The sequence below is a fragment of the Argiope bruennichi genome, chromosome X2, assembly GCF_947563725.1.
Source record: "Argiope bruennichi chromosome X2, qqArgBrue1.1, whole genome shotgun sequence".
Taxonomy (NCBI): Eukaryota; Metazoa; Arthropoda; class Arachnida; order Araneae; family Araneidae; genus Argiope; species Argiope bruennichi.
The window spans coordinates 127,566,793-127,588,864 of NC_079163.1; the positions used below are offsets into that span (position 1 = coordinate 127,566,793).

Here is a 22,072-nt window from a genome sequence, read left to right on the forward strand (position 1 = left end):
GTTCGAGTTTACATTCTTCCAACTATCATGCATGGGGATGGATCTGTCATGATATGGGCAGCAGTGTCGTGGTTTTCTGCTGGACCAATCGTAACCCTGAAAGGAAGGATCACTGGGGAGAGGTTATAGAGAAATTTTAGCTGATCAAGTCCATCCTATGTCGCAAACTTTGTTTCCTAAAAGAGATGGAATTTTCCAGGATGACAATGCACCTACCCATACAGCGATGCTTGTCCAATCATTGTTAGATGAACACGAGGAGGAAGTTAAACATCTACCGTGGCCTACACAGTCACCCTACCTCAATATAATTGAACCGTTATGGTCTGTTTTAGAGCCTTCAATACGGAATCGATATCCTCCACTGGCATCTCTCCCAGGACTTGCATAATATCTCCAGGAAGAATGGTACAATATTCCTCTAAACACTATTCAACACTTTTATGAATTGATTCCAATGCTAACTCAAGCTGTATTACAAGTCAAAGGTCCTATACTATACAAGTCCTCTACCATACTAATAAACGATTTTTGTTTTATAAATCTAAAGTGTTTCCGTTATTTTGATAACCACCTGTATTTCATACGAATATGTTCAACAGCAAATATATTAAACATTCATTCATTTTTCATATCAATTAAACATATGTCCTTTTTATGGATTTACTTAATGAATTTTCTCTTAACATTGCATTAGAAATTTTTTTTTCTATTACATTAGAAATTATTTACCATGTATAGTGTTTGTTATGGTGGTTATTCTATACGAAAGTTGTATTTAACATCCTTAATCTCGTGAAAACTTGAGCTAATATTAATAAGTTGATGAATTTTATCTAATTTTTTAGTTGTAATGTAAACACTAAAATTCCAGGCATTAATGAAGAATAACATACATTAAATGTAATAACTTAATTTGCAGATATCATTTATTTGAAGTAGAAATGTTACAAAACATGGAATAAAAATTGCACTTTATTGTATTATTCAATATTTTAGTTGCATTTTAATAGATAAACTAAAGAAAATTAATATTTTATTGTCATTGTTAAATAAATAGGCTTTGGTTACTAATATGATGCATAACGTCATTAAAAATCTTTAAAAATTGCTTATTTTTGATGGTCCTTATATAAAGACCTTAAAAGTGCTTATTTATTTGTTTATCTAGGTGCTTATGTTGGATCTTTCAACGTTTAATGGATTTAATGAAAAAGGTTTTATCTAAGTTTAGGAACATACTAATAGAATGGGGAAAATATATCCTTTTCATGTACTTGACTCTTCTTTCATATTCTTTTACTTCTTTAGATAAGAGGGGAAATCCTTTCTTTCTTGATTTCTTTAGGGAAAAAGTAATTACTCTTGGAAAAAGAGACTGCTGAAATTGAATTTAAAGCTAAATGCACTTACTTGTTCGACTAGTCAGAAACTTTTCATTACTAACAAAATTAATTAGTAGGGAAAAGTTATTAATGAAAAAATTGAACGAATTGAAAGTGTTTGGAAAAATCTCTGAAGAGAAATTTTTATTCACATATTTAATAATATTAGCATGATTTTTATTTCCTTGTCTTATTTACTTATGTTCTTAACCGTTTTCGAGGAATTGAAAATTACTGAAGTAACAGCATAATCTCCCCCCTTCCCTTATACTACTAACTACAGTGTAATTAAATTATTTGATATGCGATGATCGTCTCTAAATAAGGTTTTCCAAATGGAACTTTGTAAAACAAACTTTTTAAATAACTTGGTTTTAATGTTGGGAGGAAATATTCAGTGATTCCTTGTAGTATTTTATGTGTGTATTTGTATAAAGCTGGGCACATATTTAATTAATACCCAACTTAATTTATTTAATTTGAACTTATAGTTCCATAAAAAAATATTAAGTTGAAGTTACTTTTTATTTTTTTCTCTAAAGGTGCTTAGAAAGTATTTATTAAGTGCTTTTTTTTAGATAAAATTAGTCTACGAACCCTGTCTAATTTTTTTTTATCAACATAGCATAGATTCCACTACAAAGATCTTGAAACAGAACCTATTTACACATTCCACGATTAGTTTAGGCTAATAATTGCAAAATTCAAGTTATCATATCTCCTAATATTGTTTCCTTTCCCTTTTTCCCGTGCGTTCTTTGATAAGGTTTTTGCGAATTTTACGTGTAATTTCGATACTTCATTTTCAATTAATTTTTGGGCTCATACAAATTTATTGTATTTTATGTTATGTTTATTGGATAATTTCCCATCCATTATTTTAGAAAGATCATGCCGGCGCAATTCTTGGCTCAGCGATGGCTTATCTAGTGTTGAAACAAACCCCTAGAGCTCGTAATCAGCTGAAAAGAATAGCCAAAACAACATGGAACTTTAGTGTAAGTGAGTCATTACATGACTGTGAAACAATAAATTGATTTGTGTGTAGTTATTTGCATATCTTCTTTTCTTGAAGAAAATTATAAAACATCATTCTTATTATATTATTTCAATCTGTTTCTTTTCCTTTAAAGGACGCAGAGTACCTTGAAAAGGCATGGCTGCTTTTAGCGGACATTTACATAAAGGTAATTTTTTATTTTGTTTATCACTTAGAATTAACTTTATTTTATTTGATTTTGTTCAATTTAACATCCCGATTCGAATTTATAACTCTACCTAATGTGGATAGCATTAATTCTTTTGAAATTATGTAAATGATTTCTTAAACACCATCCCACTTTTTAAATTTCTATATAAATACATCATAATTGATTTGGCATTTATGGAGATTTAGTTTGCAGTCTCTTTTTAAAAGGAGTAGAACGGTTATGATTCTGTGGAATGGGCTCTAAAATTCACGACTTTTTAACAATAAAACTTCATTATTTAACCAATATTTTAGTTACTTTTCCTAGAGCTGAATCAACTGTGTAAAGAGTAGTATGGAAAACGGCATTTTTTTTTAACAATTTAAACTCATATAAAAATATCTTTAACTTTAATTAATCTTGATTTCTTAATTTGCCTGGCATAAAAGTTGGTACATTTAAAAAAATTAGATTTTAAGTGTTGGATATTTGTTGAATCCTAGTTCAATTAAAATAAAATTTCGTGCGATGTCGACACTTAGTATTCATGTCAAGTCTAAAAATTTATCCTGATCCATGCTTACTCTTTATATGAATAATTTTTTACCTTTGAAAAACTTATTCATAAAAAATAGAAACAAAAGAAAAAAAATTAGGTAATGGGAAATATGTAGAAAATAAAGCTAAGGAAAACAAAAAAAGTCCTTAAATGAGTTAGAAAAAGGGAGAAGAATGAAAACGAATTAGTGTAATGGCAATTAGAGATATTCCTTCAATAATTTGTGAATTTTGCGGTTCAGTTTAGAAAATAGAAACTTCAACTTTTTACTTTTTATATATCATTTTCCTATATGCTCTAAACTATTCACTTGTTATTTGGATGTATTTGTTTTAGTAGCCTTTACAGTACAAGTAATGATAGTTTTTATTTTTTAAAATTTTACGGAAGGACAAATCAGTTTCTTATTTACATTGTGGTTGTAAAATGCCACTTAGGAAAGGTTGTCATATCGAATGTTTGGTATGTAAAATTCTATAGGTGTAAAAAGAAAGCGAAACTAAGTTTTTACTACAAATACTGCATGTATCGTGGATCTGCAGCTTCAATGATAATCCACTAATAATTAGTAATATGCTTTTTAAAAAATTGTTTTAAAATATTTCTTGCCACTTTTCAAATATTACTAAGTTTATCAGAAATATATATATTTCATTTAAATTTTTTTTCAGGCTGGAAAGTTTCCATCAGCATCTGAAATGCTTGATAAAGTGTTGCTATACAACAAGGTCTGTTAATATATAAAAATTTAAAATTTACTTTTGAAATAAGCTTAATGCAATTTGAAAAGTAAAATATATATGGACAGTATATTCTGCTTTCCATTTTATTTTGTATTCATATTTTTGAAAAAATATGGCAATTCAAGGTAATTTGTTTAAACTAATTAATATTTTATTACAGTCATGCACTAAAGCCTATGATTTATACGGGTACATCGCTGAAAAGGAGCAAAATTACAGAGATGCCGTGAAAAATTTTGAAAAGGCTTGGCTACTTACTAGTAAACTAAATCCTGTTATTGGTAAGTAAATAAAATTTAAAAAAGAAAATGTTGTATAGAAATTTTAGAAGACTAGAATTTTGAGATCTATTAAATTGGTCCTTTACCCGACAGTTTATGCTGTTGAAAACTGAAAATATCAGTCTATTAAACATTTTTTTTTGTTTTTATTAATATGCTATTGATATTCTTTATTTTATATACAATTTTAAACAAACCAAAAGGTTTAATTTTTGTTTAAATCATTATTTTAAATTTAAAGTAATAAACTTTTAAAACTATTCGAAATGCATTAATATCCCGTGAGAATATATGTGTCTAAATTTTGGCACAAAAATGAAAAACTCTTTAGTGACCTGATTGAAATACACTACTGGTCAAAAGTAGTGCAAGTTTGAGAAATTTCACGTTTTTTCAAGAATAAATCCCCAAAAGTAATTTTTTTAAATTTAAAGTTGCATATTCTAGTATAAATGGGATAGAGAAGTTACAAGCTATTGCATCATCCATTGTGAAGCAATCGTCTGCAGCGATTGGGTCATCCTTGTAGTTGATTATAAAATTGCTCCGACTGCGAAGGATTTCCTTTTGTTTGTTACGCTGTCGAAGTGCGTCCGCTGTACATTGCTTTTCAATTTAAATTGTTCATTTCTTTTTTAAAATGTGTAAATTAACTTGTGAGAAGCTCTAGGCTCTTATTTTAATGCATCAAAAAGTCGTTTCAAATGTTAGGATTGCTCATCAGTGCGTCAGCAATGAATTGATTGTTTCACGTCTCATAAAGGGATTCAAAACCGAAGGAACCGTGGATAAATGGTCTAGAAGTGATCGTCCTAAGTTATCTTCTAAGCATGCTGATGCGACATTGATACGAATATACCGTAAAAATAGATTTGCAAGTTATGCTGCAATTGCAAGAGAATGGAATGAGTCTACTTCATGTCATTGTCAGTCCCAGAGCAGTTCGCAGGAAGCTCTTTGAAGCTGGTTACAAGGCACAAGTAAAAAGAAAAACCAGTACTGATGAAAGCAATGCGGAAAAAACGATTGGAGTGGGCCACGGTGCACAAAAATCGGTGTATTTGGTGATCAGACAAGTTATATTCAGCGATGAAAGCCGCTTTTCTTTAATGTTTGACAAGCCTGGCCATGTTTGCCGTAATGCAAAGGAGAGCATGAGGCCAGAATGCCAGATTCGTTCATCAAAACACCCAGAAAGCGTAATGGAGTAGGGGTGCATGTTATATCAGTCTACCGGATGGTTTCATTTTGTACAGGGAACTATGAATGGTGACAAGAATGTTGGTGTGCTGAAGGATCAATTGCTTCGTAGCATTTTCCCAAAGCAAAAATGAATATTTCAGCAAGATCTAGCACCTTGCCATACACCGAAAAAGCTAAGACAAACTTTACAATTAATTTTAAATTTCATTTCAGTTCAGTTCTGACCTCTAAATCGAAACATTCGTTATTTCAGGTTAAGGCTGCATTTGCAAAAAATGGCATTAATGTTCTCGCATGGACAGGAAACTCGGCAGATTTAAACCCCATTGATAATTTATGAAGTATAATGGGAAAGAAAATAACTGAGAGTGATCCCAGAACAAAACGAGAACTTCAGGAAACAATAATTAAAATTTGGCACCATGAAATACCGAAAGAAGTGCTGCAAAACCTTGTGGATTTCATACCTAACAGAGTAGCTGCTGTGATCGAAGCCAGAGGCGGCCCGACCAAATATTAAATAATTTTCAGTTAACTTGAGCTCTTTTATTATCTTTTCCAATCAAAAGAACTTGAAATTATTTTTTTACTTCAATTTATTGCGGGGAATCAAAATGGATTCCGATACTAAGAACATGTACATTTTGCTTCTATTTTATTCTTTTTAAAATTAAATCATTTTTTTGTTCAGTAACTTTATTATATCTTGCCTTTAGATTAATTTAACATATTGACATAAAAAAATATCACTTTAAATGAAAAAAAAAAAAATTATTTTTTAAGGGCTTATTCTTGAAAAAGGTTGAAATTTCTCAAACTTGCAATACTTTTGACCAGTAGTGTACAAGTCTTCTAAAATCTTTATGACAAGTAACACTTTTACAGTTGAAATCAGAAAATTTCAAAATTGATTGAGATGTACATGGTGTTCTATAAATTTGCGAATGCTTTAAATTATCATTAAATTGGCATATTTAATGTTTCTTGCGCTGTAAAAACAACTATAGTTTGAGAAATAAACGTCTAGAGTGGTCTCAGATTTTATTTATTATTATTATTTTTTTTTATAGAGAGAGGATATCAGGGCTATGCTTTTTTATGAAACCTTGTAGCTCGATTGCAGACGATTTGATACCATCTACATTCTAGAAACATAATTCTAAGCCCAAATGTAATAAAAAAGAGGGGTCTTCACAATGTGCAATGCATAGGGGCGCTAAATGCCTGAATCCCCTTATTACCATTATTTTTCTTCTGGATACCAACTGTGAGATTTAATAATACTTCGAATACATCAAAGAATTGTTTGGATATTTTTTAAAAAATTCTCTCATGTTCTGGAATAGGTCTGTTATTCCATTCATCCTGGTTACTGCATTGGAGTTGTTACAGTGGCCGTCTCTTATTGTGATCTTGGTTAATGCTATCATTCGTGTTATGTTATTAAAATCCCGAACCGACGTATTCAAATGTATCCAAAAATATTCGTTTAGTGCGATCACTATACCGCTTAATGTTATCAATTTTGAAATAGAGAATTGACTGATTTATTATTTTAGACTAACATTAGCGAGTGCTGTTAAATGAGTTTTTTGCTCCATTTGTAAAGAAACATCTGGGAGGGATTTTCCCTTAGGATGGAGTTCACATTCTTTTATATGAACCAGAGCAGTCTGGACTGTATTGAAAGGACAACTAGGCTGTCTGGTCTGGCTTGAAATCTGGTGAATAGCCGTAAACCATAATTGTTTGCCATTGAATTATGAAAGCAAAATGGAAGAGGAGGGTGAGGGTGATTTGAGTGTTAAAGACAAAGTTGCAGATCTTAACATTGTGAAAGTTTATCTAAAATAGGTCAATACAAAGCTGCAGTGCAATTGAAAATTTCACAACCTCAGCTTTGTAAAATTAAAAAAATTCGCGAGCTTTTTATGAAGAAGAGCAAGCTCAATAAAGGTTGACGATCCCGACGGAATCGAATGTGTTAACATAGAAATAAGTGAAGCACCTGATATTTTTATACTTGGTGTGTAGCATGATTAAAAAATTTCGAATGAATAAAATGGGACCGAACAATATATAAAAAAACTGTTAAAGATTAATTTTTAATAAGCATTAATTAATGAGTTTTTTAATTTTTGTTTTTGATATAAATTACAGATAGCCTTGAGATGACGCAAGAACTTTTTACCTTTTCCTTTTTTAATTTGTTAAAAACGTTGGAGATTTTATCCAATTCCGTCATTGTTATCAAGTGGTTAATGTTATCAAAATTCATAAATCCCTAAGTGATCACATTAAACAGCAGCTACCTGTATTTCATGATTTAGCTGACCGAACGTGTTGTGGTGCCATCTGTGGTTCAGCATTTGAATTTAAATCCATAATAGTATTTTGCTGATTATTGCTCGAATATTTGGATCAAAGCTAGTTCAATTGAAAATTGGTTGTAGGTATGATTGTTTAAATTCAGTTTAGGGAAGCGCTTGCGTCCTTTCCAAGACGTTATATGTCCAATTTTTGTCTCAATTTATGCATTTTGACTTCTCTTTAAATCGATGCTCGTTTCACATTTCAGTAAGCTTCGCTTTGGCATGTACTGGATGCTTCGTGATGTAATAACATTTCCGAACTTGCATAAAGTGTAGTCTTTTTCTAATTTTTTTTATTGTTATTCTCAGATATATTAATGACTCTAATTTGTAGATTTGTTCTGCCTGATTTCTTATGATTTCTATAAGATAAACTCGTTGAGGTGCTTGTTTTCTTTATAGCCTAAGTTTTGCTACTTTAATAATCCGAAATCTTAAAGCTTCTAATTCAGTTTTTATATCTGATTTAAGGGTTTCAGTTGAGAGATCTTTGATCATTACATTAACAATTCTTGCATAGCTGGTTAAATGATGTGAAAGTCAGTGTTCCTGCGCCTAAGTTGATCAATTATTACTTTATGTGTGGTGCCATTTGTTGAACGGATTTTAACGTAGCAGATAGCTAAATCAAAAGTAATTCTTTTGAATTGTCTATTTTCTAAAAGTGTAATTTATAATCTTTGGTTATGTGTAGCATAACATGCATTGATTTAGGAATGTTTTCAATCTCAAGTGAATCAATTTCGTTTATAAGTGTCTTTATTTTTAGTTGTTATTGCGTGTTTATGCTCATTTTTTTTCCGACTAAAGTTTGCTATAGCCCATATTTAACTAGGTGATTTTATTTTTGAATATTTGAGGGGTGGAATTTGGGGAGGGGAAGATCTTGCTTAATTGACTCTGCACGAAAATGGTAATAAGAAGTCAGAGTAAGAGCAAACTTACTTTTCCTTTCTCCAGCTGGTAACTGATGTTCTCCATTACCGAATATCTTGCTTTGAAAAATACTATGACGGATCTGATCAACAGAATTCTCTCCCAGAATTCTTACTGTAATTTTCCGATTCATTTAAGTTGGTAAAGACTCTTTTGAATAAATGTTTCCAAATATTGTAGAATGCGGATGGTGTATTCTGCTCTTTGTGCAAATGCTAGTTGCACATAGTTAGGCTTTTTCGGCAAGCATCTAGGCTTAAGGAGTTTTTTTGTTTCTATACAATTAACTTCGGTTGATCTGGTATCGCTGTCATTAAATGAGAGTGGGGAAATAATATCCCCTCAAACACAGTTTGCGCTTCAGTGCGGGAGCTTTTTTGAAATTCGTTTAAAGAATAGCTGGGAAAAAAATCGTCTTTATTAACAGCTCAACTGGCACAGTATAGTTCTCATGCTAGCTACCGTCATCAACAGTACCGATTTTAAGGAGTTGATGAAGTGGCTATGGACGCTCAGTATGAATGTTGAAGAAAGTAAAAACATTTCGACACATTGGCAACTCCTGACAAACAAACTACTACAAAAATTTTCGTGCGACAACGAAGTGTCGAAGTCAAAGTAGAAAGATTTATGGAGATTTATTCCAAATAATGTTTACTTCTAAAAGATATTTCAAACCCTGGAACACGATATATCCATGGCAGTGGCAAGTTCAGCTCACTTAACAGGGGGGCTGAATAATCTTTTTCTTTCTCCAATTAAAAAACAAATAAAAAATTACTGACGATTCAGATTTCATCACCACTGCTAAAAAAAGAATAACAAATGCCAATCGAAAATCTTAATGAAGTAAAAGCCCCCCCCCCCCCCGGGAAAAAATGGTGAGAATTGCTTCAAATTGCTGCTTCATTACTGCAAGCAATAAACCGTAAATTTACAGGTACTGAAAACTTCTACTCTACATCCATCCCCCCTCTCCCTAAAAAAAAAGTCGAAAATAATTAGCGTATCATAATTAATTTGTCAAAATATAAAATATGATTACTATACTATCAAATCAGAGGAAGAAAGACTATTTAAAATTGTTAAAAAAGGCATTTCCATCAACATTAACGGTGAAGATATAAAACCAAACTTAAGCAACAAAACATCTGCGTCAAAAAAGAATTTTAAGTTAAACAGAGAACTAAATTGCTTCTGCCCATGAGCAGTTGCTGCTAGCTTGATAGCAAACTGCAGGGGAATTGTATCTATAGTCGTAAACAAAAATAATAGGACACCTCTGTAACTTCGCTATTTATTATCGCATCTCAACAAAAGTAGTGTCGATGGAAATGGCTCAAGAGGGCAGATTTGTTTAGATGGATAAATTGATTAACTAGGCTAATTAATATATTTAATTAATTAGTATCTCGAAAATTTCCCATTACGACTACCAGTTTTTTTTTTTTTCGCTTAATCGATTCTGGTCATGAAACTAGCGGCATCTCGGAAGCTATAACATATTTCTCAATTTTTTTTTGCTTTATTCAAAAAACATAACTTTAAAATACAAATGAGTAAAATAAATTTTTAAATTTTTAGAAGTTTATATTTAAAAATTTTTAAGCTTGACTGTAATAAAAAACCGATTAGAACATAGTAAAATTTTTATAGGACTGCAAAGCAAGGATACTAAAACATTGGAAACCCAAAAATTGTGTGCATATCTATAAATTAAAAAAAAAACAACCTGAGAAATTCCCACTGCTATTTGGTAACGCCTTTGGTAACTACTTGTTGAAGGACTTTATATTATTTCTAAGTGCTTTTATCGATTTACTCTTTGTGATATATCAATTTTTAACGATTATTTTAAAATTAAATCTGATGACTTTATATAAAAGGGACTTTATATTTGAATTTCTTTTCTTATCAAAAGTAAATATATTTAATAAGTTGATATAAAAGGTGTAGAACATTAAGAAAAAAAATTCTTATTAGAAGAAAAAACACCAATGTCACTGGATTACTTGAGGCTGATTCAGCCATATATTCTTCTTAAATCTCTCTTTTTATATTTGAAAAAAACAACCTTTTTGTTCTTCCATGTTAATTCCGTTATGTATGATTAGCAATAGCAACTTCAATGCCATTCTCATTCGAACTAGACAATAAATCACTTGTTCTCATCACATAACCTTATTGCATGAAGATAATTAAAATAAAATTTAAAATTTAAAAAGAACGAAAGTTATATAGCCTTAACACAAAAGTATATTTTAAAAAGTCCGGTGATCTATTCGCAGATCATATTTGATACAATCCTGCTAATTGCATTTTCATGCTTCTTTCTATGGGCTCTGTAATAGGAATCGAATGGAATCGAAAATTGATATTTCAGTTATTTTACTGTAATAAAACACGTCTTTTGAACATTAATTCATTTAATCGGAAATTCAACACATGGTTACAGTTTTAGTGCCAATACTACAAACCAAATTTTATGCATCGAGCTTGTATCTTTATGCAATCTCGTTTCACACACGGGCCTTGGTGGCCTAATGGTAAGCTCTCGGCTTCGGAACCGGAGGATTTCAGGTTTGAGACCCGATTCCACCAAAGAACCGTCGTGTAAGCCGGTTTGGTGCACGTTAAATCTGTGGGGGGTCAAGCGTTTTCCCGTTGGTGTGGTGTGGAATTTTGGAGAGGGGTTGTCAGCTCAGGGTGTGGTCCTCGTCATCTGACGAACGCGGTTCAAAATTATGAGGTCCGTTCCAAAATAGCCCCAGTGTTGCTTTAAAACGAGAAATTAATATAATTAAAAATTAAAAAAAACTTTCGTTTGCCACACTTAGGAATCGACAGATATATAGATAATCAACAATTTTTTAGATTTGATCCAAATTTCGATACCGATCTTTAAGCTTGATGATAAAGATGGTGATGAAAGATTTCATCCATCTAGCCTTTTTAGAGCTATCGTATTTTCATTCACATGATCGGATAGGCAAATATAATAGTTTGCCTTTTTTTTTTTTAGTCACTTTATATTTCATACACGAGAAAATAAAAAATAAAATTGTAATTCTAGCGAGATAAAGGAGAAAAAAAAAATTGATTATGAATCATTTTATTACCATAAGTATCACTCGTATGAAGTTATTTTAACCAAAATTAGCATTGAATTTTATTCTGTGAATTAACTTTTATTTCTGTAATTTTAAATTATAAATTTACTTATTCTATTTATCTAATTAAAATATTCTTGAAATCTGTTTGAAACCAAAGTGTCATATCTTCATTATAAAAAAGTACTTCCTATCTGATTTCCTATTTTCCTTTAATGAATTTCCTGTCTGATTAACAATCGCTTCGACATGAAAATAAAATTTCCTCCTTTATATAAAGACTGATAAATTAATGTACTGAAAATACCATTATGCAAATCATTTTGTTACCAATGAAATAAACTTACGCTTAAAATTATTGGAAATAATGCATTTCATTCACAATAAAAAATTCTTATTGGTATTGAAATATTTAAGACCGTATCAACCAAGGAGGCGGATTCAAAAATATTTTGAAAGGTAATGAAATGTTTAAATTTCCAATAAAAAATCACATATTAGCTGTATTTTGAAACTGAATGATCGTCCTAAAGATAATTCTGAATCATGTTTGATTAATTTCATGGAATCTTCGTGAAATAAAAGGAAAGAAATGCACATTTTGCTTTTAGTAGTCTGAAGTTTACTGAATATACGGTTCTTAGTGGGTTGGCTAATTTCAGGCTGGGTTTTAAGCAAGCAACATTAATAATTGGAATTTTGGAACGAAGTTTGATACACATATGTGAAAAGGTATACCGGATCGAATTATTCAAAAATCTTGATTTCTGTAATGGGAACATTCGGAAATACTAATTCATTAACTATTTAACACGGTTAATCGTTTTTTAAATATAATTAAATCCGCCTTCTTGAAAAATTTTCAACGACACCAATTTTGTGAAGATGCAATAAGAAATAACAAAGATACCAAAGTGTCCTATTATTTTTGTTGACGACTGTACCACCGAATGAAGATAGAAAGTTTTTAGAAACGTCCATGATTCATTCAGTGCTGAAATTTCCACCACAGTTCAGCTAAAAGCGGTGGGCAGATGAGATGTTGAAAATGCGGTGAAAGTCATCGAAAATCATCCTAATTTTTGAAAAATTTCAAACTCTTGTGTGCACATTAACTATGGACAAACCTGACTATTCGGACACGTAGCCTTATAGAAAGGGTGCAAAAAATTCCCCTAGCCTAAACTTACAGTAGCAAACAAAAGCATACCAAACCTTTCAATAATAACTTTAGAAACTTCATATTACGTGCAAGTATATCGTAAACCGCACTAAGTTCATTCCAAGATTCCAGAAGCTATTTTTAATTCCTTCTTGTTGCACTAGATGGCGGCTCGTTTCCGACAGTCAATAAAACGACTAAAGTCTTCATGATTTAATAGATAGATAAATCTATTGATGGCACAAAATGAACTACGAAAGATCCTGTATACTTATCCTGACTTTCTAAATATGCTAAGACGGAACAAAAATTTAAACGCCAATTATAATAAACTCGAAACAGTTCTTAAATCCGCCCGATACGCAAATAAAGAATGAGTATTACTGCTCTTTATTTAAGGATTGTGTTCTGGAACGCCACCGACGTTAGATCTCGGATTTACAAACTTCGATTTTATAAATTAGTACAGCTCCGGTGTATTATTATTTCAAGATACTCACTTGAGGTTTCCCCAAATAATTCGAAATACCAACTATGAATAAACCAGGTAAATCTAGCGGCGGCATAACCATACTATTCAAAAAAGCTCACTTCCCCATCACGAAATACCTAATTCCACTAACTTAAACTAAATCCGCAATTACTGCGCTTAATATATATATATATATAAAACTTTTTTAGAAATTTGTCTTTTTATCTGCAAGAGTCGAAATTCAAAAATGAAACGATATAGAGAAAGAAGTCAGAGTTGAAATTTCATGTTTAGTCTTTACTGAATAAGTTGTATTGTATTAAGTTTCAATTAAATTTGAATAAGGAAAGTTATTATGGTTGTCTAATCTCTCGCGTGTACGCGAATACGGTAACTTAAAAAAGGCTACAAGTATGATATCGGGTGTTTAAAAAATGACCGGTATATTTCAAAAATCAATAAAAACTAAATGGGCAGTGATAGAAATATACCGTTTGTTTCAATATGCTTGGGACAACAGTAAATTTTCAAGCATACAAACTTGCGAAATTAGTTACAATTTACAACAACAGATGGCGCTGTAGGTGATTTGAAAGATATAGAAGAAAACGCAGTGTGTGTGTTCGCCATTCTGTAAATCGTCTTTCTGCTTTAAGCGTGTGCTGTTCACAGATTGCAAGTTTGTTGTGAAAAAATGGTTTATTCCTTAGAACAGAGAATTTTTCTGGTGTTGGAATTCCACCGCCTAGAACACAGTGTTGTTGCAACAAGACGAAGTTTTCAACGAACGTTTAATGTAACCAAAGGACCGAAAAGCGATACAATAAAGGATATGTTTGAAAAGTTTCAAACATATCCTTTATTGTATCGCTTTTCGCGTGCTTGAAGATAGAGCGACCGCGTACGGCAACCACAGAGGGCAATACTCAGCTTGTGCAACAGCGGCCTCGGGTTTCCATTCACCGTGTTGCAACTGCGGTCCAAATAAAGCCAACGTCCACGTATCGTATCGTGCGCCAGAGTTTACACCTCTATCCATACAAAATTCAAACTCGACAACCCCTCAGCGCTGTTTCCATGAATGCACGTGAGACATTCGCTAACGATATGGTGCAAAGGATTGATGGCGGCGATATCCATGCGGGCAGCATTTGGTTTACTGACGAAGCTTATTTTTACCTGGACGGCTTCGTCAATAAACAGAACTGGTGCATATGGGGAACAGAAAACCCCCATGTTACAGTTCCTTCGTCCCTGCATCCGAAAAAAGTAATGGTTTGGGCCACCATTTCTTCCAAAGGACTCATTGTTCCATTTTTCAGATCCGCAATGATTACTGCACCACACTATCTGGACATTCTTCTTGAATTTGTGGCGGTACAAAATGCCTTAGAGGACATTGCGAACACCTCGGTTTATGCAAGATGGTGCCCGGTCACATCGCACGGCCGACGTCTTTAATTTCCTTAACGAACATTTCGATGATCGTGCGATTGCTTTGGACTATACCACATATACAGAAAGCGGCGTAGATTGCCTCTCTATACACCAGACATGAACCTCTGTGACTTCTTTCTCTGGGGACACTTGAAAGACTAGGTAAACCGCCACAATCCAGAAACAATTGAACAACTGAGGCAATACATCTGTTCTGCATGTGAAGCCATCCCGCCAGAGACGTTTACACGGGTTTCTTTTCATTTCATTCTGAGACTATGCCATGTTATTACTGCGCATGGTGGATATTTGGAAAATATCGTAGTTTAGATTTTTTCCAGACTGCAGCGCCATCTGTTGTTGAAAATTGTAACAAATTTTGCTAGTTTGTCTGCCTGAAAATTTACTGTTGTTCCAAGCATATTACAACAAACTGTGTATTTATATCGCTGCCTTTTTAGTTTTTATTGATTTTTCAAATATACCAGTCATTTTTGAAACACCCGGTACTTGGTATAAGGTTTTATCATAAGACTAAAAGTTCTGAATCAAATTTTGGGCCATCCCTGTCAAACGGCAGATTGCCAGTTAATCTGTTGATTCTTGAGTGGTCAAACGAGATTGCTCATAGATGCAATGTTAGATATGTGAAATATGGTTTGTAGTTGTGGCACTAAAACTGTAGTCATGTGTTGATTCTTCGACTTAATCAGTTAATGTCTAGAAGACGTGTTTTTATTAGTATAAAGTAACAAAAACGCCAGTTGCATATTTGAACATTTTCAGTAACATTATTCAACTGCAATGCATATTTGATCATTTTCAGTAACAGTAATTTTGTGCATTTTTAGTAACAGCATATTTGAGCATTTTCAGTAACAGTATTCAACTGCAATACAGATTTAATATATATACAGCCATGTGGGCAATTACAGTAAAAATCAATAAAAAGATGACCATTAATTCAAAGTTTTAAATTTATTTATTTATTTTTTTATTCATATTAATTTTTTATATTACGTTATATATTTTAATTAAATCTCACAAAAATTGTCCTTTGTGCTTTAATTTATCTACTAAATATTATTTACTTGGCTAATTTTTATAAAGGATTCTAATTTAATTATAAATAAATGGAATAAAATTTTTAATTGGATGGTCGATTTTTATAAATTATGAAAATTCTTCTGAAATCGAATAATACTTGACAGATATTTTAGAAAATTGTCAAGAAGTGAATAAAGGATTTTAATTTGTATGTTGGCTTGTAAGGAATTCAAATCCATAGTACAGACTTTATTGTAGTATGCTGTGTCTGTCATTAAGCAATTTTTGTGGAGAAATGTATGAGCAAAAGTGACTCCTTGAAGCATAAACACAAGAAATAGGTTTTAAAGAAGGTCATTTTAGCTTTGATATGCATAATCACCTGAGTGCCACTTTTGGAACACTATACATTGGTTGAAGCGAACCAGGCCGTTGGCTACCTCGATCACTTGATTTATCGAGCTGCCACTGCTTCTTATTGGAATTATTAAAGACCTTCTAAGACCAAATTGATAGAAATTTGAACCTTGAAATATCCAAATTTTAGACTTTTCAATGAATACTCAGGAATATCTACTAATCGATGGATTCCGTTTCCTCTCAATGGTCGTTGATTATTACTCAAAAATAATGAAATTACAAGCTTCATATTTCCATCAGCTTTGATCGCAGAATATTTTATTAAAAAAAATTAAGTAAGCACAGCATATTGAACTGTTTTTGTTTCTAATGGCACTTGCCATGGGCAAGCTCGCTGACGAAGTCAGCAATTGATTTTAAGCCAAGAGAGCGTCTCTTGTTTTTAGTAGCGCCAACTAGGGCTAAGAGTACGTCCTAGCTACTCACGCATCACATTTGTTTCCATGCCCGAACCGGGACTCGAACCCAGGACGCCCAGATCACGGGGAAGATGCTCTACCCCTATGCCAAGACGCCGGCGCATGTTGCACTACATATGACTAATGGCACATGAGGAGTGTATAAGATTTTAGATTCCGTAATTTTTTTTCATCAATGTATTTATTGATTTGAACAATTTCAAGCATTATTACTTACGTCAGTTAAAGCATTTTTTCCATCTGTAAATACAAGCCTGTCTAACTGCTCAGAAATTAGTTATTAGGCTACGATCAGAGTGGATACCCCATATATTCTTAGAAAGACTTGTTGTGTAGATAGTATGGTTCAATTCTCTATTAAAGGCAAATATTTCTTTTAAATTATACAATCAAACAGATTTGTAGAAATTTATAAAATCGACGTTAATCGGAGAATTCAGTGTATTTAAGTTAATCATCGAATGTAAACGTCATTTCTTAGAAATGACATTTAAACGAAATTATTTAGTTTATACCTATTTATTAGTTTTTCTCATTTTAGTTCTAAACCGTGCAGATATGAATATAGATGTACACCTCGCATTGTACAGTAGCGAACAAAAATAATGGGACACTTTTGTAAATTTGTTATTTATTATCATAGCTTCACAAAATTGATGTCGACAGAAATTTCTCGAGAGGGTAGATATTTTTTAGAAAAAAATATAATCAAGTGATTTAATTAACATGACTAATTAATATCTCGGAATTTTCTCATTATGGAAATCGAGACCTTTTGACCCAGTATGTCTTTTTATATATGCGTATTCAAGTTTGTTTAAAAATTCGGAGTTGTTCTTCGGTTATTATTTATTTTAATTGCTTAAAACTCTGCCTGGAAAGAGTCAACCCACTCTAGACCATATATTAATTAAATCTGGGATTTCTAAAAGCAAAAAGTGCATTTCATTCTTTTATTTCACTGAGATTCCAAAAACAACCAAACGCGACTCATATGGATCTTTAGCATGAACTAATATGATTTTGTTATTGGAAATTTAAGCATTTCATTGCCTTTTAAATTATTTTTGAGTCCTCCTCTATGATTGATCCTGCCCTATATATTTCAATGCCACCCACAAATTTTTATTGTCACTGAAATGCATTGGTTCCAATATTTTTTAGTGAAATTTTATTTCACTGATAAAAAAAAAAACTAATTAGTATAATGACATTTTAGGCAAATTATTAATCAAAAAGGAAATTCATTAAGCCAATAAGAATTTTTTTTCTAATAAACTACAATTTGGTTTTAAATAGATTTAAACAATATTTTAATTAAATCAAAAGAACAAGTAAGTTTTTGACATCTCGCATTTTAAATTAAAGAAATAAAGATTGATATCCAGAAGAAAATTGAATTTACTTCTTCTGATTAAAATAACTACAGACGGATTATATTTATGATATTGATATATTTCATTGCCGGAATTAACATTTTTTTTCTTTATTTCACTATATTTAATTTTTATTTTTTCGTAAACGAAATGTAGAAGACAATATGTTGCAATCGTCTAATAATTTGACCCCTCAAATTTACTGAAACTTCCTGTTTTAGACTTCCCTGAAATAATTAATGAATAAATAAATTAGAAAAATTTTATTTGGTATTGCATTTGTTTCCCTGCGAAGTTCGAGTTCGAGTTATTGAAATTTCGTATTTGATCTTTATACCAAAAATGCAGTATTGTATCAATTTTTGTCTAAATTTGAATGAGGGAAGTTACTGTGTCTGCCTATCCTACCATGTACATGTGAACACGATAACTCAAAAAATGTGAGATGTCTGAAATTTTGTATAAGGTTTTGTCATAAAATTTTAAGATCTGTGTTGAATTTTAGATCTGTTAGTTGGCTAAAGGTTGGCTGCCTATTATCCTGTCAATTCTTGAGTGTTCAAACGATATTACTATAATATGCAACAAGTTAGATATATGAGATTTGGTATGTAATTTCGGCATTAAACTGCAATTATGTGCCGAATTTTCGATTCAATCAGTTAATATGCAATAAACGTGTTTTTATTATAATAAATATCCTTTGCATTTTTGAATATTTCAGTAAGAGCATTAATCTGCAAAACAAGCATAATTATATTCAGCAATCACAGTAAGAAAGCAATAAAAAGAAAGCTGCCGAGTGACCATTCATTTGCATATGAACTTTATGATATTGCAGTTGTCCATTTGAAACCTACCCATTGAAAGAGGCGTGAGGACGCAAACAGCATGACTGTATCATATATGAACAACGAATATATCACCAGGTTTTTTAAAACATACTTTTGTGTTAAGGCTATGTAACTTTCCTCATTTTTAAATTTTATTTCAGTTATTTTCATGCAATAAGGTTATGTGATGAGAACAAGTGATTTGTTGTCTAGTTGGAATGAGAATGACATTGAAATTGCTATTGCTAATCACAATAACGAAATTTACATGAAAGAATAAGGAGTAGCTTTTTAGCAGTATAAAACGAGAGATTCAGTCAGAATAAATGGCTGCATTACCTTATAAAGGAAAATAAACGTGAATACAACTTGAAAGAAAGAAGTCCACTTTAGTGTCATTAGAAAGGAAAAATATCATAAAACCGGTAATTCAATATCGTAACCAAATGACAGTGCAAATTTCTCAAGGTTTTTTTTTTTTTTTTTTTTTTTTTTGTTAAATATTTCAAAAATTATTATTGATATGCACACAATTTTCGGGATTATAGTGTTTTATTATCTCAGCTTTACTGTCATGTAAAAATTTGAATGCTACTATTCACATATATATATATATATACTAGCCGCCTTTGGCGACCAGCCGGTTCACCAATCTTAATGCTCGTTAAAATTTTAATAGTTAAATATTTTATGTAATTCCTACTTTAATAGCTTCTTCATTAAAATATTTCAAAATTTCAAATTTGAATTCACTTATAATATTATAAAGACCTTCAGTCATAACGTAATCTGTATCTCTCTAATTTTCTGTTAGCTCCCGTAGAATTTATGCTTTACATTAAATTAAAGTGTAAATGATTAATCTGCAATTAATATAATAATATTTTTTACTGAAACAAAGCATTTTTTTTAATAACGTGATTACTGATAATAGAGTCACTGAGCGTTTAAACTTTATGGGCACTAAAGAATATCTTTCTTAATTTATGTATTATCTCAAGAATTTGTCAACAAAATTTTCTCAGATTCATCATGAACAGATCGATTCATTAACAATGTTTAATTTTAAATGCATCAAGCACTAAGAAAATAAAATGAATCGTTTAAAATAATCGGTCGAAAACAGGTTTAAAAAAACTACTTAAAAAACGATGTACTTAAAACTATAAGCATATACAAAAAATATATAACATAAATACAATTTACTTACAAAAGCATGCAACTAACTTAAAAATAATTTAAATCGTCCGTTCATAATGGTTGGCATGGCAACAATCGGAACAGAATGCGCATGCGTGAATTTTCTTCGCCAATTACGGTAACGCAAATGCGTGAATTTTTCTACGCCAGTTGGGGTAACGCTATGCAGATTATACATTTTTAATTTCCTGTATTCTGTGTTATTTTAATTCAAAAGTATTTCAGAATGAATCTGAAACATGGATTCATTAACAATGTTTAATTTTAAATGCATAAAACATTAAGAAAATAAACAGAATCGTTTGAAATAATCCGACGAAAAAAGTTAACCCTAGCCTCATTTCTGTTGGGAGAAAAAAAAAAAAAAAAACTGAACTCTTACTCATTTGGCGGTGGGAAAAATGGAAGATTTTTTTGGCGGAAAAGTTGGCGGTGGGGAAAATGGAAGATTTTTTTGGCGGGAAAGTTAGTTTTTAATTAATAATTAAAATTTCAAAAAAAGGGACCCCAGGTGCACATTCCCGACCTCTAAGGTATGCATGTACCAAATTTGATAGCTGTATGTCAAATGACCTTGCCTGTAGAGCGCCAACACACACACACACACACACATTGAGCTTTATTATAAGTATAGATATATATATTTATATTATCAAAGTCATGTTTAAGAATTAATAAAAATATGAACTTAAAAAAATTTTAAAATTTATTTTATTCATTTGTATTTTAAAAACCATGCTCTTTAAATGAACCAAAAAATTTGAGAAATATGTTATAATTTCCGAGATATCACCAAAAGCTTTTATGATTCATTAAGATTGGAGGCACCGTTTTTCAAAATTTTACAACTTTCGAAATTTTTATAAGAAGCCCCCAAAATGTTTTTTTGGTGTCTAATTTCATGACAAGGAATAGGGTGAGAAAAAATTTCAATCTTAATGGTAAAATTTTGAGATAATAATTAATGAACTATGTTAATTAGCCCAGTTAATCAGAAGTTAAGAAGTTTAGTTTAAGAAGAAGTTAGAAGTTTAGTTTAAGTTACAGAAGTGTCCCATATTTTTGTTGACGACTGTACAAAAATCTTTTTGTGCTATAAGATGCTTTTAAGTAATTGAGGGAAAACGTTAATCGATTAATTTTTAATTAAAAATCTAACTAAAATTTAAAAAAAAATTCTTTTTTTTGAGCACCTGATACATGTAAGAAGTAATTACTTGCTGAATGTGTTGCTCTAGGTCTAATGATTTTGATAGTGCATTTTGAATTATTTTATTATTATAGTTATTGCTATTTACCGATAATGTGCCAACCTGTAAACATCACTTTAAAAGAAATCTTTATTGTCTTTTTTAGCTTAAAAACAACATAGCAACATGTTTCTGTTTTTCGCGTACAATTATGACATCTGTATTCTCCGAAACGCTCCAGTATATTTGAGCAATTGCATTTTCAAATGTATTTGAGCAAATGCGCAATGTCATTTTTTTCCCTGCGTTGTTTGCCCTGCCCTTCTCAGACCTCAACTACTTCGAGTAACTCAACGTGCGCATTAGCTTAACACGTTAATCGCCAACGCACACATAATTGTTTGGGCCTGAGAAACAGCTGTTTCATTATGCATGCAAAATCATAAAGATATTGACATAGTAATTATTAACAAAATTAATTTCGATAAGGCTATCAAAAGTAAAGCTTTTGAACGGGAAGCAGGTGTGTCTCACACACTTTTTAGAACAAAACTATTAAGCACATCGGGTGAAGGTTGCGCGATTTAAAACACGAATGTGTCTTTTCTTGTTGTTTCTTTACTGTTACATTCATTCGCTGTTACCTATAGTGAAAGACAAAATAATACAGTGTAAAATGTTTCATGCCACAAATTTTATGATGAAATCTGATTTCAACAACAAGAACAAAAAAAAAA

The 22,072-nt window shown here is 31.4% G+C and overlaps 1 protein-coding gene across 2 annotated transcripts in view; it reads left to right on the forward strand.

Moving 5' to 3' along the window:
• Positions 1 to 22,072, forward strand: part of LOC129960837 (tetratricopeptide repeat protein 21B-like) — a 98,844-nt gene that overhangs the window by 71,010 nt on the left and 5,762 nt on the right. For both annotated transcript variants that reach the window (XM_056074506.1, XM_056074507.1), the window contains exons 32-35: positions 2,270 to 2,383; positions 2,519 to 2,572; positions 3,806 to 3,862; positions 4,038 to 4,158. In XM_056074506.1, the coding sequence (XP_055930481.1) occupies positions 2,270 to 2,383; positions 2,519 to 2,572; positions 3,806 to 3,862; positions 4,038 to 4,158 (346 nt within the window). The remainder of the gene's footprint in view (positions 1 to 2,269; positions 2,384 to 2,518; positions 2,573 to 3,805; positions 3,863 to 4,037; positions 4,159 to 22,072) is intronic.